At 51.6% G+C, this 17,784-nt stretch overlaps 1 protein-coding gene across 1 annotated transcript; it reads right to left on the reverse strand.

Moving 5' to 3' along the window:
• Positions 1 to 652: 652 nt before the first annotated feature.
• Positions 653 to 14,306, reverse strand: CSPG5 (chondroitin sulfate proteoglycan 5). The gene is made up of 5 exons (XM_036868445.1): positions 14,051 to 14,306; positions 12,254 to 13,388; positions 9,263 to 9,451; positions 7,324 to 7,399; positions 653 to 1,170 (listed from the first exon to the last, which is right to left on the reverse strand). Exons 1-5 carry the CDS (start codon positions 14,145 to 14,147, stop codon positions 1,009 to 1,011), a joined length of 1,659 nt encoding a protein of 552 aa, XP_036724340.1. The 5' UTR covers positions 14,148 to 14,306; the 3' UTR covers positions 653 to 1,008.
• Between the last annotated feature and the right edge of the window lie 3,478 nt (positions 14,307 to 17,784).

Genomic DNA, 17,784 nt, shown 5'->3' on the forward strand with positions numbered 1-17,784 from the left:
GCTGCAACTAGAGAAAGCCTGCACACAGCAACGAAGACCAACACAGCCAAAAATAAAATAAATAAAGTAAATAATTTAAAAAAAAAATTTAAAAAAAAAGAAAAAAGAAGGAAAGAGTATTCTTAACAATAAGTGTTACAGACTGTTATGGACTGAATTGTGTCCCCCCAAATATCACATGTTGAAGCCCTAACCCCTAATGTGACTGTATTTGGAGATAAGGTAATTTAAGGTTAAATGAGGTCATCAGAGTAGGGCCCTAATCCAATAGGACTGGTGTCCTTATAAAAAGAGGAACAGATACCAGAGAGCTCTCTCTCTCTCCATATGCACACAGAGAAAAGGCTATGTGTGGACACAGCAAGAAGGTGGCTGTTTGCAAGCCAGAAAGAGAGGCCTCACCAGGAACCAACTCTGTTGGCACTTTGATCTTGGACTTCCAGTCTCCAGAACTCTCAGAAAATAAATGTCTGTTGTTTAAGACTCCCAGTCTGTAGTATTTTGTTATGGCAGCTCAAGCAGACTAATACATAGACCATTTCTGGGATTTCAAACATGTATAAATACACATCTTTAATGAAGGGAAGAATTCAACTCAAACTGACAAGAAGGGGTAGGGAGTAGAAAAAATTACATCAGGAAAATGGCTTTTTAAAAAGTTTTATTTCAAGAACTTTGTTTTTTACTGGTATTTCAAAAAAAGGTGGGTCAAAGTACAAAAAAAAAGTCAGTTGAATAACAGCATAGGTTTAGAAATCACAGCAGCAGAAGCAATGTACAGACAGCACAGACAAAACAATCCAATGTATGCAATTCTCTTTAGGTTCTTTTCATATTTTGTGTTTTTTCCCTCCTGTACAAAATACACCAAAGCATGCCATGAGATCAGAAAAAATGAAAGGAGTTTAACAAATGGTTACAAGAAATACTCTGTACAAGAGGAGATAATTCTTCTTCCCCTGCCCCCCACCCCCACCCCGCTCCCATTTCCTCTCTTCTTGCTCTGCTTTAGGTTAAGTTGTTCTGAAGACAATTCACCTCCAAGTCGGCCTGGTCACCTTTGCCACCCTCGAGTTTGGGCGACATGGAGTTCTGAATGTTAAATGGCTCCTCCTCTTTCAGGCAGGACTTGAGAGCTTCCTGGATTTTATGGGGAGCACTAGAATCATCCTGAAAGAGGAAAAAAAAGGTGAGGGAGGGGTGGGAAGGAGACAGTGGGTAGAGGGATCAAATAACATCTCAGATTTTTCAATTTGGCTGAAAGAATCATAACTGAAAAAAGGAAGAAAGCTCTGAGACATGAATGAACCAAAGAGACTCATTAGCAGCTACTTTTTAGGAACATCATTCTCAAAAACACTGGCCAGATATAGATGAAAACTTGACAGGTAATTGCATTACAAATACCTTTAACTTAGGCCAGTCTGAGGTTTTCTCTTTGGCAGAGACTGGGGAGAAACAGTCCCTTTTAATACTTGGCCTGGTCCCTCTAAAACCTCACCTGTTGGTGAGCTCTGCCTGGCCCCTCTTCACACGGCCCTCCATCTTGTTGAGTTCTGCTCTCACAAAAAGGTCTTGATCAGGAACATGACTTGTCGGTGTATTCAGTGGGGCACAAACTGGACTGTGGTCAGGTGCAGAGCTGTTCCTGGCAAAATTAGGGCCTCTCTCCCCACAGCAAATATATGTTCTCTGACTAGAGGCTGGAGAAGTGTGAGCCTCTTCCTATCAGAATTTATCTACCAAAAGATGCTAACTTACAAGGTGTTTCCTCAATCCAAGCCCTGTGCTGCTGGTTCGCAACCCATCTCTGACTGGTACCCGTGCCCTCCTGCCTATCCAAGTGTGCTGCCTGCAGCCCTATGACAAGCTCCTGAACCTGAACTGAATTTGTTAAAGGTTTTCAGGAAACCCACACCAGTACACAGTGCTCCGGCTCTGCATTCAGAGAGCTCTTACAGCAACACCTGCCTTCCCACTACTCTTTTCCTTTAGGACCGCCTGAGGGGATTTTACCCTGTGCGACTCAGTGGGCCTCAGTTCTTTCTCAAGTGCTTGGAACTGTGCTGATCAAAGAGGTCGTGTAGCTACCCAGGCAGGTTCATGGATGGCAAGAAGGGAAACGTCCCTATCTGATCAGCTAGCTCAGACCTTTCTTGCTTTAACCAAAATTCAAGGTACTCATCATGCTTAAGGACCAGGGCATTCTCCACAAAACTGTGAGCTTGGGCTTCCCTGGTGGCGCAGTGGTTAAGAATCTGCCTGGCAATGCAGGGGACACGGGTTCGAGCCCTGGTCTGGGAAGATTCCACATGCCGCGGAGCAACTAAGCCCGTGCGCCACAACTACTGAGCCTGCGCTCTAGAGCCTGCGAGCTACAACTACTGAGCCTGTGCACCCAGAGCCCAGGCTCTGCAACAAGAGAAGCCACCAAAATGAGAAGCCCGCACACCCCAACAAAGACAAGCCCCTGCTCACCGCAACTAGAGAAAGACCGCGCACAGCAACGAAGACCCAACGCAGCCAAAAATAAACAAATAAATAAAATAAATTTTAAAAAACCCAAAAAACTGTGAGCTCTTGTCCATGCTCCCTGCTACTGAGTTTGACCCATAATGGCACTAGGTCAGGCAAGTGACTAGTTGGAAAGTAGGGAAAGGCTCCAGGGCTACATCGGATGCTACGGGTGTTTAAACGTACTGTGCATGTAGAAATCACTGTTACCTGCCCCTTGCTCCAGCCTCACTTAGCACTTTCCCAGAAGACCGGCTTGAACAGAACAATTTGATAGAGTTTCAAAGACCTCAGGAGTAATTTACAGACAACCGCGGAACACATGTTCCCCATTTCCAGTGAGACAAGCACAAGAGGAAATGAACTTCATTCTGTGCTGAGGCAGGTTTCAGGCAAGGCAGCTGCGCACAGCACGCATAGGCACTTGATATTTTCTACCACTGCTTGCAGAGGTTTAGAAAAAACTGTTCAATGGCATAAATGTATATGTGCTGAGATGGAAAGATTGCCCTGATATATTGTGTATTTTGTACACACACACACACACACACACACACAGAGGTTTTTTACAGAGAGGGAAGCAGAATGAGGCAGAACTTCTGTATCGTGTCGGGGGAGACGCTGGGCATGATTGCTTGAGACCCTGAGTAGAATGGACTTTGGATCACAGCAAAACTTGAAGCAAAATAGGATGGCCTGTACTCACCTCTCCTCTTACAAGCGTGGAACTCACTTTCATGTTTTTCAAGATAATTGCCCCTGCTCCCGCCCCATCACACACAACTTGGGGGGATACAGGGGCACAGGGATATTCTCATAATGTGAAAAAAGTGGATTTAGTGAGTCTTATAGACCTGGGCATCAAAACTGTGATGCCATGAAGGTGGGGACCCAAGTTAAAACTGGCACCGTGAGGGCTTATGGGATTTGGACAGATGAGAAAGCTGCCTTCTGGGTCAATGGGAGGAAGAAGTAGATCCTAAAAATAAGGAACACAGGTATCCAGACAGTGCTATGAGATGAGCTAAGTACCTTCAACATGTAGAACGGGTGAGGGCGTGTCTAGACCAAGATGGAGCTATCCTAGTCCAAGTGTTTCCCTCAGAACTCCATCCTCTTAAGCCTAGGGTTGCTGAATCCCTCAGCAGAAGGATTATGTGCCTTTGATTTGGTGGAAGTCCCTCATCCAGAGGGAACTGGACTTCCCTCTGGGCTGTGTCCTGGGAACTATTTCTGGCATTCTGCCCCAGCCGCATGGGCATCCTTCAGCCAGGGGTTCAGGCCTGGACGCCTACTTGTCCAGAAACAAGCCTCTATCAGAATGGGGCGGGCAGTCAGTGTTTTACCAAATACATGGAAGAAACAGAGACTGGGAAGTAAGAAAGGTTTAAATTGGGGGGTGGGATGGCGGTGGGAAACACTAAGGGACATCTTGGAAGGTCTGTCAAATCGCAGGAGGACCAAGTTACAGCCATGGCATCGCTCTAACAGCACAGCTGTGAGAACCAACAGGGCGGCTCTCAGCACTTGGGCAGTTTGCCCGTGGAGTTCAGGTGACTTCACTCACGCTGTGCAGCTGGAGAGCACCCGGCTTCCTACACACTCGCCATTCCTCCTGGAAAACGGCAAACCTCCACAGCAGGGGCTGAGGAGCTTCGGGCTTTTCCTTTTCCTCCCGAAGTTCCTTTCCTAGGCTGGCTGCTCAGCTCCAGAAGACTCACACGCACTCGGCCACTGGCTCACCAGCCACAGGGCCCCAGGTCAGTCCAGAGGGCCCAGGCGAGGAGCAGCACAGAGCGACGCATGTAGCAGAGGAAAGGGACGTGCCCCCTACACAGACACCAGCCATGGACCCTTCCCCCACCAGACCCAAAGCAGCATGGGTTTTTTTGTTTGTTTGTTTGAAATCTTTTCAGAGTGTGGCTTACAGAGATTACTGAAACTGGGTAGGAAAATGACCCATTCAATCTCCTTGACTTATGTAAAAGAAATAACCCCTCTACTAAGATAAATAAAACTCTCCAAAATTTTAGGAGATGCCAAAACCAACAAGGAAATTTGAGGGGTGAAGGGAGAGGGATGGGGAGACTAAATGAGCAGGCTTGACTCAGGTGCCCTCGTTTCAGCTCCTAGCTCACCTGGAGGTTTTCTCACTTTCATCCTGCTGCTCGCATCGCTTGTAAGCAATCACTGGGGTGGCTGAAGCAAGGGCTAGGGCTCCACTTCATCATAAAGTGGCAACTGTCTTAACTGTCAATGCCCACAAGATCTTGACTATGACCGAGTCTGACTTCTGGGCTGGGTGGAGGGAATTCGAGATGGAGTTTGTAGAAAATCCGCCTGCTGGACAGGAGAGTCACCCCCTCACATGCTCAGAGCTTTGGCAGAGAGGACAGGATGTGTCCTGGGGCACAAGCTGAGGGAAGGATGCCAGGTGGAAATGGCCCTCAAGATCCAAGAGGAGCCAGAGAGCACGACTTCGCTGACGGATGCCCCGAGTGCTGCCCAGACAACCCCATGGCCCTTCTCAGGCGGAGTCTACCATGGCTGACCACCCTGCTCCATTCCATTTTTGTTTTGCCATATTCTTTTTTTAAAAATTTATTTATTTATCTATTTATTTTTGGCTGCACTGGGTCTTCGTATGTGCTTTTTTCTCTAGTTGCGGCGCACGGGGGCTACTCTTCGTTGCAGTGCTTGGGCTTCTCATTGTGGTGGATTCTTTTGTTGGGAGCACGGGCTCTAGGCGGGTGGGCTTCAGTAGTTGTGGAACACGGGCTCAGTAGTTGTGGCTCGCGGGCTCTAGAGCGCAGGCTCAGTGGTTGTGGCGCACGGGCTTAGTTGCTCCATGGCATGTGGGATCTTCCTGGACCAGGGCTCGAACCTGTGTCTCCTGCGTTGGCAGGCGGGTTCTTAACCACTGCGCCACCAGGGAAGCCCCTCTGTTTTGCCATATTCTGAACTCAAGGTCAGTGGCAGCTTTCATGGACAAATGCCTTGCTTTCACAAAGTTGGCTCAGCCAAGAAGAACTGGAAACCTTTGTATTGGCTCATGCAACCAAGGCTTCCAAGAGGAGCTGTTTCTTTCCCCTCCATCTTTGTGAAGAGGAAAGGTGGACATAACAAGGGTGCCAGAAATGCATGAGTCAGAAACTTTGCTAAGGACCCTCGCACTCCATGGACAACAAACACCCTGACTGCAGGCACCACTGTATGCGTCAGGCCTGCTGTCCCACATGTACGAGACGGCAGATCAGACAGTGGACCTGAGAGACCCCATGGCAGGCCATCATTCACTAGTAGTCCATAACTGACAACTAAATGCACATCACTGCAAGGGGCCTGGTAAGGTAGGGATAGGGTGTCCCAAGATAAGGCTCATCCTATATCCTTGTGGGTTGATTAAAGTGGTTACCAATCTCAGCAATTACAGGACATGTTGTTCTCTTGGTTATTATGTCCATCTTGAACTTATTAATATCTTGGTGCATACCAAGTATGTTCTTTCTCTACCCTTTATATCAAAGACTTTAAAAAATTATCCTGAATTGGCCTCTTTCATTTCTTATTTTAAATAGACCCCTTTGCTCCTCCTCCACCAGGCGAAGCTTTTCTTTTCTGGGATTTGGTGATCAAGGTCTCATGTACTATTATTCTCTCTTTCCCCTTCTGGGGCTACACTTCCCCACCTATAAAAAGAAGACAATGGTCTAGATCTGTGCTGTCCAATACGGTGGCACTAGCCACATTCTGAGAGTTCTGAAGCCACAGGTAGCTGATGGCTGCTGTAGTGTACAGTACAGACACACAACTTTTCTATCTCACAGAAAGTCCCTCTGGACAGCACTGGCCTAGACTGTGAAGGCCCCTGTGAGCTCTTATACTCTATGGCCCATTATTTCAAAGAACTTCTTCAAAATTTCCTCTTAAACTCCACTGTTTCCATCTGAAAAGTCTTAGTTTCACTCCGTTATCTGTGTAATGATGCATTTACCTGGAGGTATGGAGCCTGTGTCATGTGCAGAATTCTTGTGTTTGGATCTGATATGATTTGCGGCTTGGATGGTTTCTGCTTAATTTCTGAAATTCTGACAGTACCCAGTATTTGACTGGTTAGTCTGGTCCAGATAACACACTGGGCCAGTGTCTTTAGAAAATGGTCTGTTGGGACCTTTTATTGGGTTTCAACTTATATTTATGAGCCTATCCTCCTAAGGACAGATTTACCCCTAGACTTATGCTTCCACCTTACCATAAGTGTTTTGTGCTTACCTCAGCCGTAACCAATGTGTATAAGCCTGCTCATTTTTAGGGTCCTCAAAACAGTGTCAAAGACACTGTTTTTCCAGCCATCCCAGAGGTTTTCCCACTCATCCCAAAGAGCAACCACCATTTGCTTCAATGACCAGCAGGAAATTCCCTAGCAATGAAAGCTGAGCCTTTCTCCTTGATATAGGTAATAGAAAGACAAAAATCAGACTTCTAAAGCCTAGATGAAGCTAAAAATCATGTGTCATCCTAGAAACAGATCTTCTGTACTTTGTATAACTTTGCTTGTCCAGGAAGTGGTACACCATCACGCCCTTATTCTCACTTTCACGGCCCCAACTGCCTGCCCTATCCTGATCCTCAGAGCTCTGAAGAGTGGCTCCACACTCTGAAGTGGACCAGAGATGTGGCCAGGGGCTGGAGCCTGCACAAGGACAGATGTGAAGAAGACAAGTTACCTGACAGATAACATTATCATAGAGAGCCAAGGCACAGGCATGGGGGGGAGCAGGTATGGGGAGCGTTGCAAAGTTTCCTTACATTTGGGTGAGAGCCCTCGGCAATGGTGGAGAGGGAGAAGTTATCATTGTGGAGCTCAGATGGGGTCCGGAATTTGCTGGTTAGGACAGAAGAGAGAAGGGAAAAATGTAAGTGAAATGATCACAGCGAAATCTGATAGAAGCTTCATGGGTCAGGTACTGTATTTCATCAAATGCCACAGATGCACCACTAAGAAAAATCTTCTACCATTTAAAGCATGATCCAATGCTTTCTTATCACCTGGAGTTTTTATTACACACTTTAAGGGGCTCATTTAGACTTTAGATAAAGAACTGACAATGATATGAACAGCTATGACCACGTTTGTGTATGCTAGACAATTACAACTACATCATGACTGCCATCAGGCCAACAGTGGTTATAAGACGCCAGCGACTGTAAGATACAATCCAGTTTCTGAGATGTTAATGTGTGAAAAAAAAAGTGTATCTTAGAATCAATAAACTGCAGCAGTATCTGTAGTGCACTGGGTACATGTAGCATTTTCAGAGCAGTAACCAGGCTTGGGAAAGAAAGAAGGTATGCAGAGGGAATAAAGGGAGTTGGCATTTGAGCTGAAGGGCTGCGGGAGCCATGTTTTGCACAAAACACATAACCAGCTACAGGAGGACGACCTAGAAGGAGGCCCTTCCCTGGGCCTCAGCTCTTGCTTCTCCACTCGCCTGGCAGCTGCTTCTTCTCTCCTATCAGCAGCAGCCCTGATCGGCGGTCCCATCCCCACCCTGACCCTCCCCACCACTCCAACCCCCTGGTGTCAGCGTGAGGAGCCAAGGGTCTTGGCTTGTGATCACATGCACAGATACAGCGCTGCCTCAATGCACAGGCACAATGGAGAGGCCCTTGCAGGCCCACAACGGTTAGCTGAAAGGCTGCAGAGAGCTGCTGGCATCTGCACATCTCACGAGTTCACCCAGCAAAGGAGCAACAGATGGCGTTTTGTCCTTTTCCCAGGACCCGGGGCAAGTCCTTTGGTCACGTTCTCTGGAGGGAGTCTCGGGTCAGGGGGAGGGGATTACTTGGACAACAGGCTGAAAGGGGGGGTGGGCGGCAGTTCTGCATAAATTGTCTCTTGGGTCCCGAGGAAGCTGAACTCCAGTCTCCTCCTTCTGTGACTCCTGTGACATTTAAGAAGGTTCTTTACTTGCTTAGTGATCACAGTGATTCTCTCATAGTGTGTAAGGTCACATTCGAGTGTTCAAGCATGGGCTTAAAGGGTTAATGCATGCTGATTCTCACATGTGCACAGCAGTCACTCCTCTGCTAAGAGAAGAGCTGAAATGAGACTCCATATCCCCACATGGCCCTTAGAATCCACAGTGGAGAAAGTGAGGGCTGGGGTCTCACCACCCCCCACATTCTACTTAGGAGGGGGAAAGAGGACTTCCTTGAGTCCTCTGCCCTTCTGCCTGGACCAAGGGCTGACAAGTTTGGAAAGCAATGCACTGCAGTGCTAGACCCTCTCACTGAGGAGGAGCTGGTATTGAGTGACGGCAGATCTGAGGGAGCTGGAGTCACTTCATGCTGATTTGTGAGCGAAATCCTCACGCTGGCCACGGGCTGTCAGAGACCCAGGAAGCAGGTGCAGTCAGGTGGGGGTGGGGCACTGAGCACAGTAACTTACTTGACCAGAGTTGGGAGCTGCTATACTCTGGTTACCTTTTCTAAGCACCTTCTATACGGCGGTGTGTGTGTGTGTGTGTGTGTGTGTGTGTGTGTGAGAGGAATGGTGCTGGGCAGCTGCAGTGTGCCACAGGGGCTTAACCTCTGCTGCAATTCCAGCACATTCTGTGTAGGAATGGTTACGCTTGGGTGAATTTTTGGTATGAAAAACACAACCAGGGATGGAGAGCAGGTGCCAGAAACCCTCAGGACCACATCCCTGGATCAGATGGGGTGGGGTCGGCTGTCACAGACTCACCTGGTCCTGCGCAGCTTGGTGTTCTCTGTCTTGAGCAGGTAGAGCTTCTTGGCGAAGAACACCGTCATCATGAAGAGCAGGAGCAGCACAAGGGCGGCCGAGCCTACGGCCACACACATCACCTGGAAGTCAGTGATGATGGACTCGCAGCGCATCCCCTTGTGCCAGATGTAGTCCTGCGTGTTGCACCTGCAGCGGTGACAGGGCGAGACTGAGGCGACGGGCTGGCAGCCGTGGCCACAGTGAGGGCCTGGCCCCTGACCCCAGGACTGCCCTCAACAGCCTGCTCCTAGTGGGACTTTGGGGCCCCCATCTGTGCAGACCTTATGGTTGCTATTGTTGCCTTGTCCTTACAACCATTCCATGAAGAGGTTCATGACACAAATGAGGTAACCGGGGAGCTGAGAAACTGAGCAAACTCAGTTTCGAGGAGGGAAGGGAACCCTCATTTTCCACCTCAGTGAGAATAATCACAGGATTCTCCCAGACCCCCCAGACTGGCCCAACCCCCCTGGGCTCTGGTGAAAAAAAAAAGGTGGAAAACAAGACCAACAGGAGCTACAGCTACAAAGTAGTAGGATCCGCCCTACACAACGTGAAAAACCTATCTTGTGGCATTGCAGTCCCATCTAGTTCACGTGGCTAACCAGACACTGAAAAATAAGGAAGCGACAGACAAGGACAAGCACAAAGACAGATGTATATTCTCCCTTATCTCTGCAGCCCCCAAAGTGCTGCCCCTAAAGCTTCCAGTCCTATTACCATGAGAACTGTCATGAAAGCAGAGTGAGAATCAACCCTCTGGGTGGGTTTCAGTCCTTTCGTTGAGTGACTTTCTCCTGCCCTTGGGACATTCCCAGGCTCCAACTCTTCCAGTGACATTGCTGTTTCCATGGGAACCAGGCTGCTTCAAAGAGGAAAAATGTGGAAGGATACAGAGGCAGGCAAAGGAGGGAGGACATGAACCTCAGGGTGAATGACAGACAAGAGAAAGGGGTCCAGAAATGGGGAAATTTTGCATGGAAGAATTAAGTACTCCACACCTAGAATAGGGCAGGGATACGAGGTTAGCAGGGAATTCTCTCTTTTCCAACTGCCCCTTTGCAGTCGTGGGGGGCTGTTGGAGGATGGCGGGGAAAGAAGATCCCTCTAACCGACCATTCTAGAGAAGTTCTGCCATAGCTCTGCTCATTTCTCTGCAGTGGTCGGTGTGACAGAGACAAAGGCATGCTGCAGTCTGCAACCAAGGGCTCAGCAGCCTCCTGTGAGTGGAATGCAAAACAGTTTCCAAGTCAGGGCTGGGCCTGGGTGTACCCACCAGAGGAGGAATCTCTGGTAGGGAGGCCCAGTGTGATCCTGGGATGGAAGCTGTGCAAGGGGAGCTGGAGTGGACTTGTGTGACGCCCTTCTGAGGCAGGACCCACTGGAGGATCCATGGTCAGTACAGGCATGCTGCTCAGTGAGGACACGCTTACTCTTCCATTTGGGAGTCCTCTGATAGCTCCAGGAGGTTCTGGGAACTGTCTAGCTCTCCAGAGGCAGCAAGGGCTCCAAATTTCATACTCTGATGGGGAGCTTACTTTGAAGGTGAAAACTCAGGCCCCCAATAGGTTGAAAGATAACGATTTTTGCAGAGATTCCATAGTTCCCAGGCTAAAATCATTACTGTAGTCCCCCCAACTAGAGGCTGAGGAGCAAAATCCCAGGGTTTCCTCATATTTCTGGTAGCCCTTAACCAACCAGCAAGGTCTCGTTGCCATAATTTCTTGATCACAGTTCCTCTTTTTGGCAATGGCTGGACAACTCCAATCAGAACTGTGTGGACACACCCTATATGAGTGATGCTAACGTCATGATCATTTATAGGGAAGAAGAACTTCATAGGAAGGAACTGGAACTTAAGCTTTAATGCCAAAGGCACAGCATTCATGCATTCTGTATGTTATTCTTCTACCAGAACATTAAGACCTACAGAAATTTGAATTCTTCACATACCTCCGAAGAGACCAAGAAAAAGAAACATCAGGAATGACACTTTAAAAAGAGACACCCAGATTACAGAAATCCTTCTCCTAGAACCAGTGGAAACAAGTCCCAGGAAGAATCTGAGGCGTCCATGCCACTTCTAGGGCCTGTAAAGGATGGAGACAAGCAAACCACCCAGGTCACCCCGGACTTGTGCTTCTTCCAGAATAAGCCAGTGAGCTCTCCAGCAGGTTAACTACCTTGCTGTGACGGCAGGTGTATGGGGTAATTACTGATGAGGCATGGGATGGTGGTTGCAGACAATATCTTTACTCTGACACTAAACTCTCTGGGTCTTTAAAATATGCTGGATTGGGTGTCCCCAGGAAGACAACAATCAAGGTAGGAGGGGCAAAGCCACTACCCAAAGTCAAGAAACCCCACCACATCTGCTATGCCAGGAAAGACACTCTGCTTGACTTGACCTGTTTGAGTGGCTGCTCTCTGGGTCTGCTCCCAACAAGAAGGTCTTCACTGTGACTTTATGTGCCACCCCAGGCACGTGCCCCACAGGGTCACAGGGCCTTCCTCCTGCCACACACATGGCTCAGAGGGAGTGGTCAGCAGTTATCTCTCCTCCCAGTACGTTTATGGGCCTACTCCTTCTGCTAGTTTAGTCAGAACTCGCCAACAAGAACTTGCCCTCAGGCCAGCAAAGGCCTTTCCCAAAACCTTTTCGTTTTGCCTCTATAGTTTACTGGTTTGGTAAAGGACACAACACTTAGAGGAAATACACAATCTTATTTCTGAGGAAACTCTCCTAGTGATGAGATCACAGGAAGTGCATGTAAGATGTAATTCTATAGAATATTTGCTGTGACTATCCCTTGACCTGGGACTTCCGTGAATGCACAAGCTCTGGGAAGCTGTGCCTGTCACATTCCCCTCTCTGCTGAGGCAGCCTCCCATGCCCTCTCCAGGAGTTCTCTTACAAGCCCCCAGGGAACCTGCCTGTCACACCCTTACCTGCAGAAGGCCCCTATGTTCTCCACCAGGTAGCACTGGCCGCCATTGTGACAGTAACTTGGGAAGAGGTCGCACACTGACCGGCAGGAGCCGTTATGTCGCACAAAGCCACTGCGGCACTCAGTGCCATTCTCGCTTGGGGCCAGGTCCTTGCCTGGCTCTCCTGGGTGGGGCCTGAGGGCGATGCTGCTGCCGGGGACCATCCCCAGAGTATGCTGTGGAGGGACAGCATGCCACCGACCAGTGGGCTGCCCTGTCCCGGGCCCCAGACCAGGTTTCTCAGTGGGCACTAGAAGGTCATTTTCATCTTCCAGGTCTCTGCCTCCTGCTGCGTCCTTGTCACCTTCCTCTTCCTCCTCTTCTTCATCCAAATCATCATAGAAGGATGTGGTAGGGTAGAAATCAGACTCATCAAACGGGGTGAAGTCATCGTATAAGTCAAGCAGGCTCCAGGAAGGGGTCTCTCCCCCAGGATCAGGGTGGTGCTCTGAGATACCTGGAGACCCGGGGAAGCTCCCCAGGTCGGCGCCACGGCCCTCACCATCCAATCCTTCGAAGTAGTCGATGTCAATTATATCTGACGCCGTGTGGGGCTCCAGTGTGCCCTGAAAGGGGTACGTGGGCTCTGGCCCATGAGGGTCAGGTGTGCTGCCTCCCAGGTTCAGCCAAACCTCCAAGGGGCTCTCCTTGAGGAGTTCAGGGTCTGGGCTCAGCTTGTCGCCAGGGGTGGGTGAGGGTGGCCCGCTGGCCTCTGTAGCCTCGGGGGTGGCGGGGGGCGTCGATGACTGCCCGAGGGCCGTCGATGACTGCCCGAGGGCCTCGTCAGGAGCCGGGAGCGTGGCTGGAAGGGCCTGGGTGTCGCCGCTGCCCGCCTCTGCCGTCACTCCGCCCAGGCCTGGGCTGTCCACCTCCAGCCAGGCTGTGTCCGTCACCGCCGCCGATGCCTCCAGAGCCTCCTCTGGCCCGACCCCAGGGCCCACCACGGCATGCTCGCCGCCTGGCGCAGTCCGAGAGGTCTCATCTTCCCCAGCTGCTGGTGGGCCGGCCTTCTCCCGCGTGTCGTTAGCACGCGGCTCCCATGCCAGGACTCTCTTCACCTGCCTGTCTGCCTCGACGGCTCTGCCCGCCTCACGCACTGTGGGCGGGAGGGAGAGGGGCCTGGCGTCAGGGCAGCGGGCGTGGTAGGGCCTTGGGTTGCGCCCCGCCCCGCCGCGGCTGCTCTCCCAGACCCCCGCCAGCCCTAAGCCTCAGCTTCAAGATTTCCCAAGGCCACGCCCCATCTTTAAGTCCCGCCCCGAGCCCGCCCCATAAGCCAGGGAACACACCCAGCCAAACGTTTCCTCGCTCAGGCCCCGCCCCCTACACCACCCGCAGTCTAACCAGGGAGGCCCCCGACTCCAGCTCCTGGCATGAGTCTTACCCTCGGGGCTCCACTCCACCTCCAGGCCCCGCCCATAAGTCGCACCCTTAGGGCCCCGCCCCGAACTCGCATCCTCTTGCCCACCCATCACCTCCAGGTCCCGCCCCGAAGTCTCACCCTCAGGCTCCGCCCACCAGGCCCCTCCCCCAGCCAACACCTGGGTCCGCACACCAGAGTCGGGGCCGCCACCCACCACTCGGCCTCCCCCAAGTCCCCCATCTCCTCGTGCGCCCCTTCCCCCGCCCGGGCTGCAGGCAAGGCACTGCCCCGCCCCCTTGCCACAGCTCGCGGACTCCGCCTGTACCCGAAGCCAGTGGGACCCTGGCTCAGGGTGGGGCGCGAGAGCTGCTGGGGTCCTGGTCGCTGTCGGTACCTACCCGGTGCGGCCCCAGTCGCGAGGACCAGCGTGGCTCCCAGAAGCAGCAGCAGCGGCGGCGGCCCCCGACCCGGGCCCCCGCCCTCGGCTCGACCCATGGCGCGGCGTCCCGACCGCTGTCCGCGGTCTGCCCGGCTGGCTGCGCCCTCGGCTCGCCGGCCGCCGCGCCTCCCGCCGGTGCTGCGGCCGTATCAGCCCACGATGGGCAACGGGAGAAGCCGCATGCCGCCACCGCCGTCCGCCGCTGTCCCCGGCGCGCCGCGCCTCCCCGCCTCCCTCGCCGCGGCTGCCGCGCTCAGCGCCGCCCCCACCCCGCCCGCCCCGCCGCACGTAGCTCTGACGCCTGCCCTGCTCAGTCCGCCTGCCAGGGGGACAGACAGACCCCCGGCTCCGGATGCGGAGACAAACGGACGTTGGGTAGCGCGGGTGCAGGCGCACAGCGTCGCGGGTGGCGTTAGCTGCCAGGTGCACTGGCGGGAGACCTGCGGGGCGGGGCCGCGGTCCCGCCCTCCCCGTGGAGGGCTGGCACGGGGCCCCCACCCGCGGGGAACCCACCCGCCAAGCGACAAGTAAGGAGGCGGGGGCGCAGACACCCGCAGGCTCGGGGCGGGGCTCGGAAGGGCCGCAGGGGGCGGGAGCCCGAGCCCGCGGTGTGGCAGTGAGCCAAACCTGGGGGGCACGGAGCCTCTCGGATTTCTGCGCCAACCCTGTGTTCGGGGCGGAGAAGGGTCTCCGGGAGGTCTCCCAGTCCCCACGAGGGCGGGACGGGAGCTGACAGCGCTAGGCAAGGGGGCGAAGTGGACCTCCCAGGCCCTAATCGGATCAGACCTAATCCGTCTGCAGCCAAAGCCCCCGACCTTGCACAGCCAGGCCGGACGGAACGCATCCCGGGGGCAGGGGGCAAGACCTTCCTGGAACTGTGGCTACAATGCCTTCCCTCTCGCCTCCTCAGGGCAGCCTGGGGAGCGGCCTTTAATGCCGGTTCCTTCCTCCCTCTCCAGGATACATTGCCCCCCCCCCCACCATGTGTCCCGGGCCACCAAAGCTCAGGTTGGTGGGTAGTCGCTAGCGGCCTGGATCACAGCCTGGGGACACGCGGACGCCAGGCCACGTGTTAAAGTCTGTGGGCCCTGTCCAAAGCTCACTCTGCCGTCCAAAACCACTCATCTCTGGATCCCTGCTTGCTGGGGAGTCACCGCCTAGTCACCTAATTTGTCCACCAAACCGACTGTCTGCCTCTTGATCTTCTGGTAACCCAAATGATATCTGGGGTCACTGCTCGAGATGTGGCAACTCTGGTATTTGAGAAACTCTCATTTCTGTCACTAGGGAATCACATAAGTGACCAAGATGGAGATTCTCCTAATCTCTTTCTAGTACATGTCTCTGGATGGGGTTGCCTTGATTCAAAGCTCGTTTCTCTCACTGGAACTAGATCTGCTGCAGTCTACTTGCTTGTGCTGGTTGTTCCCTCCTCTCCAGCTCTGCCTGGCAAACTCCTTAACTCAGAAAGCTCAGTTCCTATCACCTTCCCATCCCTGAAGCCTTCTCAGCCTGACCCAAGTAGTTAGACACTTTGGCCCTGATCTCATTGTCTACAGCAATTCTCTATTGGACTGCAAGACACTTGAGTGTACAGCTCCTCGTGCAGAGGGAGGCTCCCTAAGGTGGGAAGGAGGCATAAATGAATGAATGGCAACCATCATACTCCCACCCCAGAACCGTGGGTCTGGAGCTTCCCGCAAAGGGGCGGACTTGCTGAGGCTCTTTCCATGGCTTCATGTTGCCACTGGGAGAGTAAATACCAGTTTGAAATACAACCTTTTCTGAGCAGAGGGCCAGGCAGGACTTTGCACTTGCCTGTTGCCACAGAGGCACTAATGCACCCTCCAACACCATCTCTCCTTTCCTGTAGCTTTTTTTTTTGGCCTTATGTACAAGTCTCTGTGTTGCTCTTCTTCTCTGTGTCTCCTTGACTCTTGGGTGATGGCTGTCAGAGTGGAGGACCTTGGTGTACATGCCTACCTCCTCCTTCCTGAGGCCAGTCTTTGTGGGAAGGAAGCCTCACAGATGGGTCCTTTGGTGCCTAGAGCATGACAACCACTCCTGTGTTTTTCACAAGAAAGGTCTGGATGGGGGCCCTTTTCCCATCCCTCTGTTAAAGCTCTACCTACCCCAGTTTATTAGCTCATTTTAATATACTTTGTTAAATATTTAAGTATATCCTTTTAAATTCAATTTTTGAATTAAGTAAAACAAGCACATGGTATAAAATAAAGTTAAAATATGAACTATCTCCTTCCTCAATGACCATCTTCCCTTCCCTGGAGACAGATTCTGTTACTACTTTCTTCATTTGGGGATTTTAACTCAACTGTTGCCATTCAGTTTCATTCTGATCCTCCCTAGCAGATCTCACCAGCAGTTTCAGGACCGAGCACAGCACACCTGGTTAGGTGGCACCTCCACAAGACAGACAGCAGAAGCTCGTCAAGGCAGTGGAGTGTGACTGCAACAGCAGGATTCGGCATCAGATCTGTGTGACCTTGGGAGAGTCAGTATCCTGTCTCATGTGTGAAAGCGGTAACCATACAGTGTCAAATGAATGTGATTTTTTTTTTTTTTTTCTAGGCACAAGGGCTACTAGGGTAGGCATAGAAACTGGAGAGTGAAAGGGAAATTGACCTCTCTCTAGAGCTTACACCCATGTCCCCACATTCAAGTCTCGTGCATTTGGGCATCAGGGATGCTTTGAGGCAATGGCTTCTGCATGCCTCTGAAGTTCCCACTGGGTTTGGCAGTACCAAGGAAGGCACAAGGCCCATTGCCATGGCTACAGCCTGCCGCCCTGTGCATAGAAAGCCACTGACTTCGCCAGGGGGCTGCTGTCCAGGGCATAGCTGCTCCTGTTGCTGTGGCTGGGGGCATACTTCAGTCTCAACAGGAAGTAGCACAGTTCCTGGCTTTAAGTCCTCAGTAGTAACCACTACCATTTTTCTGAGTTTTTAGTTTTCCTAGTGCTCTAATTTGTCTTATTCTGCACAACCATACTATTAATGTTTTACTGGTCATTTACACACTTGCAAATGGACACAGATCATGCTAATTAAGTGGTAAGGCTAGGATTTGAACTAAGATCTTAATTTCAAATCTTTTCATTTTAATATGGAGGCTTTTCATTCTTGCTTCTTAATTTCAGAAGAGGAATCAGGATGCAGAGGTAGGGCCTCACTTGGCAGAATGGAAGTCCAGCCTCTCTCCCTGCCCACCACTTCCACCGGGGTGTTTAAAAGTTAATGCTGTGTTCTCTTAACAGAGTACAACACAGCAGTCCAGACTTACGTCCTGTATCAGTCAGAAAGGGGCATCTAGCATGGCTTCTTTCCTGCCAGTGTGCTGCATAGAGATACCTGGTTCTGGGCTGCAGGGCAGTCAGCTCTGTGACATTTTTGGTGACGGGCTGCTGGGAATGGTCCTTCTTGCACCTTTACCAGAAGAAGGGAAGAGCCAAGGGGTGGGGGCCTGAGTTCTTTGTGCTGACCACCACCTCCTCTCTCTGGAAGCTCTGGATTCTCAACTTGCACAAGTGCTCTCATCTTAGAAAAAGACATTACAACCTGGAAGCGGTCATCTTGTTTGGGGAGTGGGTCTGCTACAAAATTGGCAGGTCCCCTGAACTTCATTACCCCAAAGCCAAGTCAGCTGGGAGAAAGCCACACAGCACATGTCAACACA

This window comes from Balaenoptera musculus, chromosome 11 (assembly GCF_009873245.2).
Source record: "Balaenoptera musculus isolate JJ_BM4_2016_0621 chromosome 11, mBalMus1.pri.v3, whole genome shotgun sequence".
Taxonomy (NCBI): domain Eukaryota; kingdom Metazoa; phylum Chordata; class Mammalia; order Artiodactyla; family Balaenopteridae; genus Balaenoptera; species Balaenoptera musculus.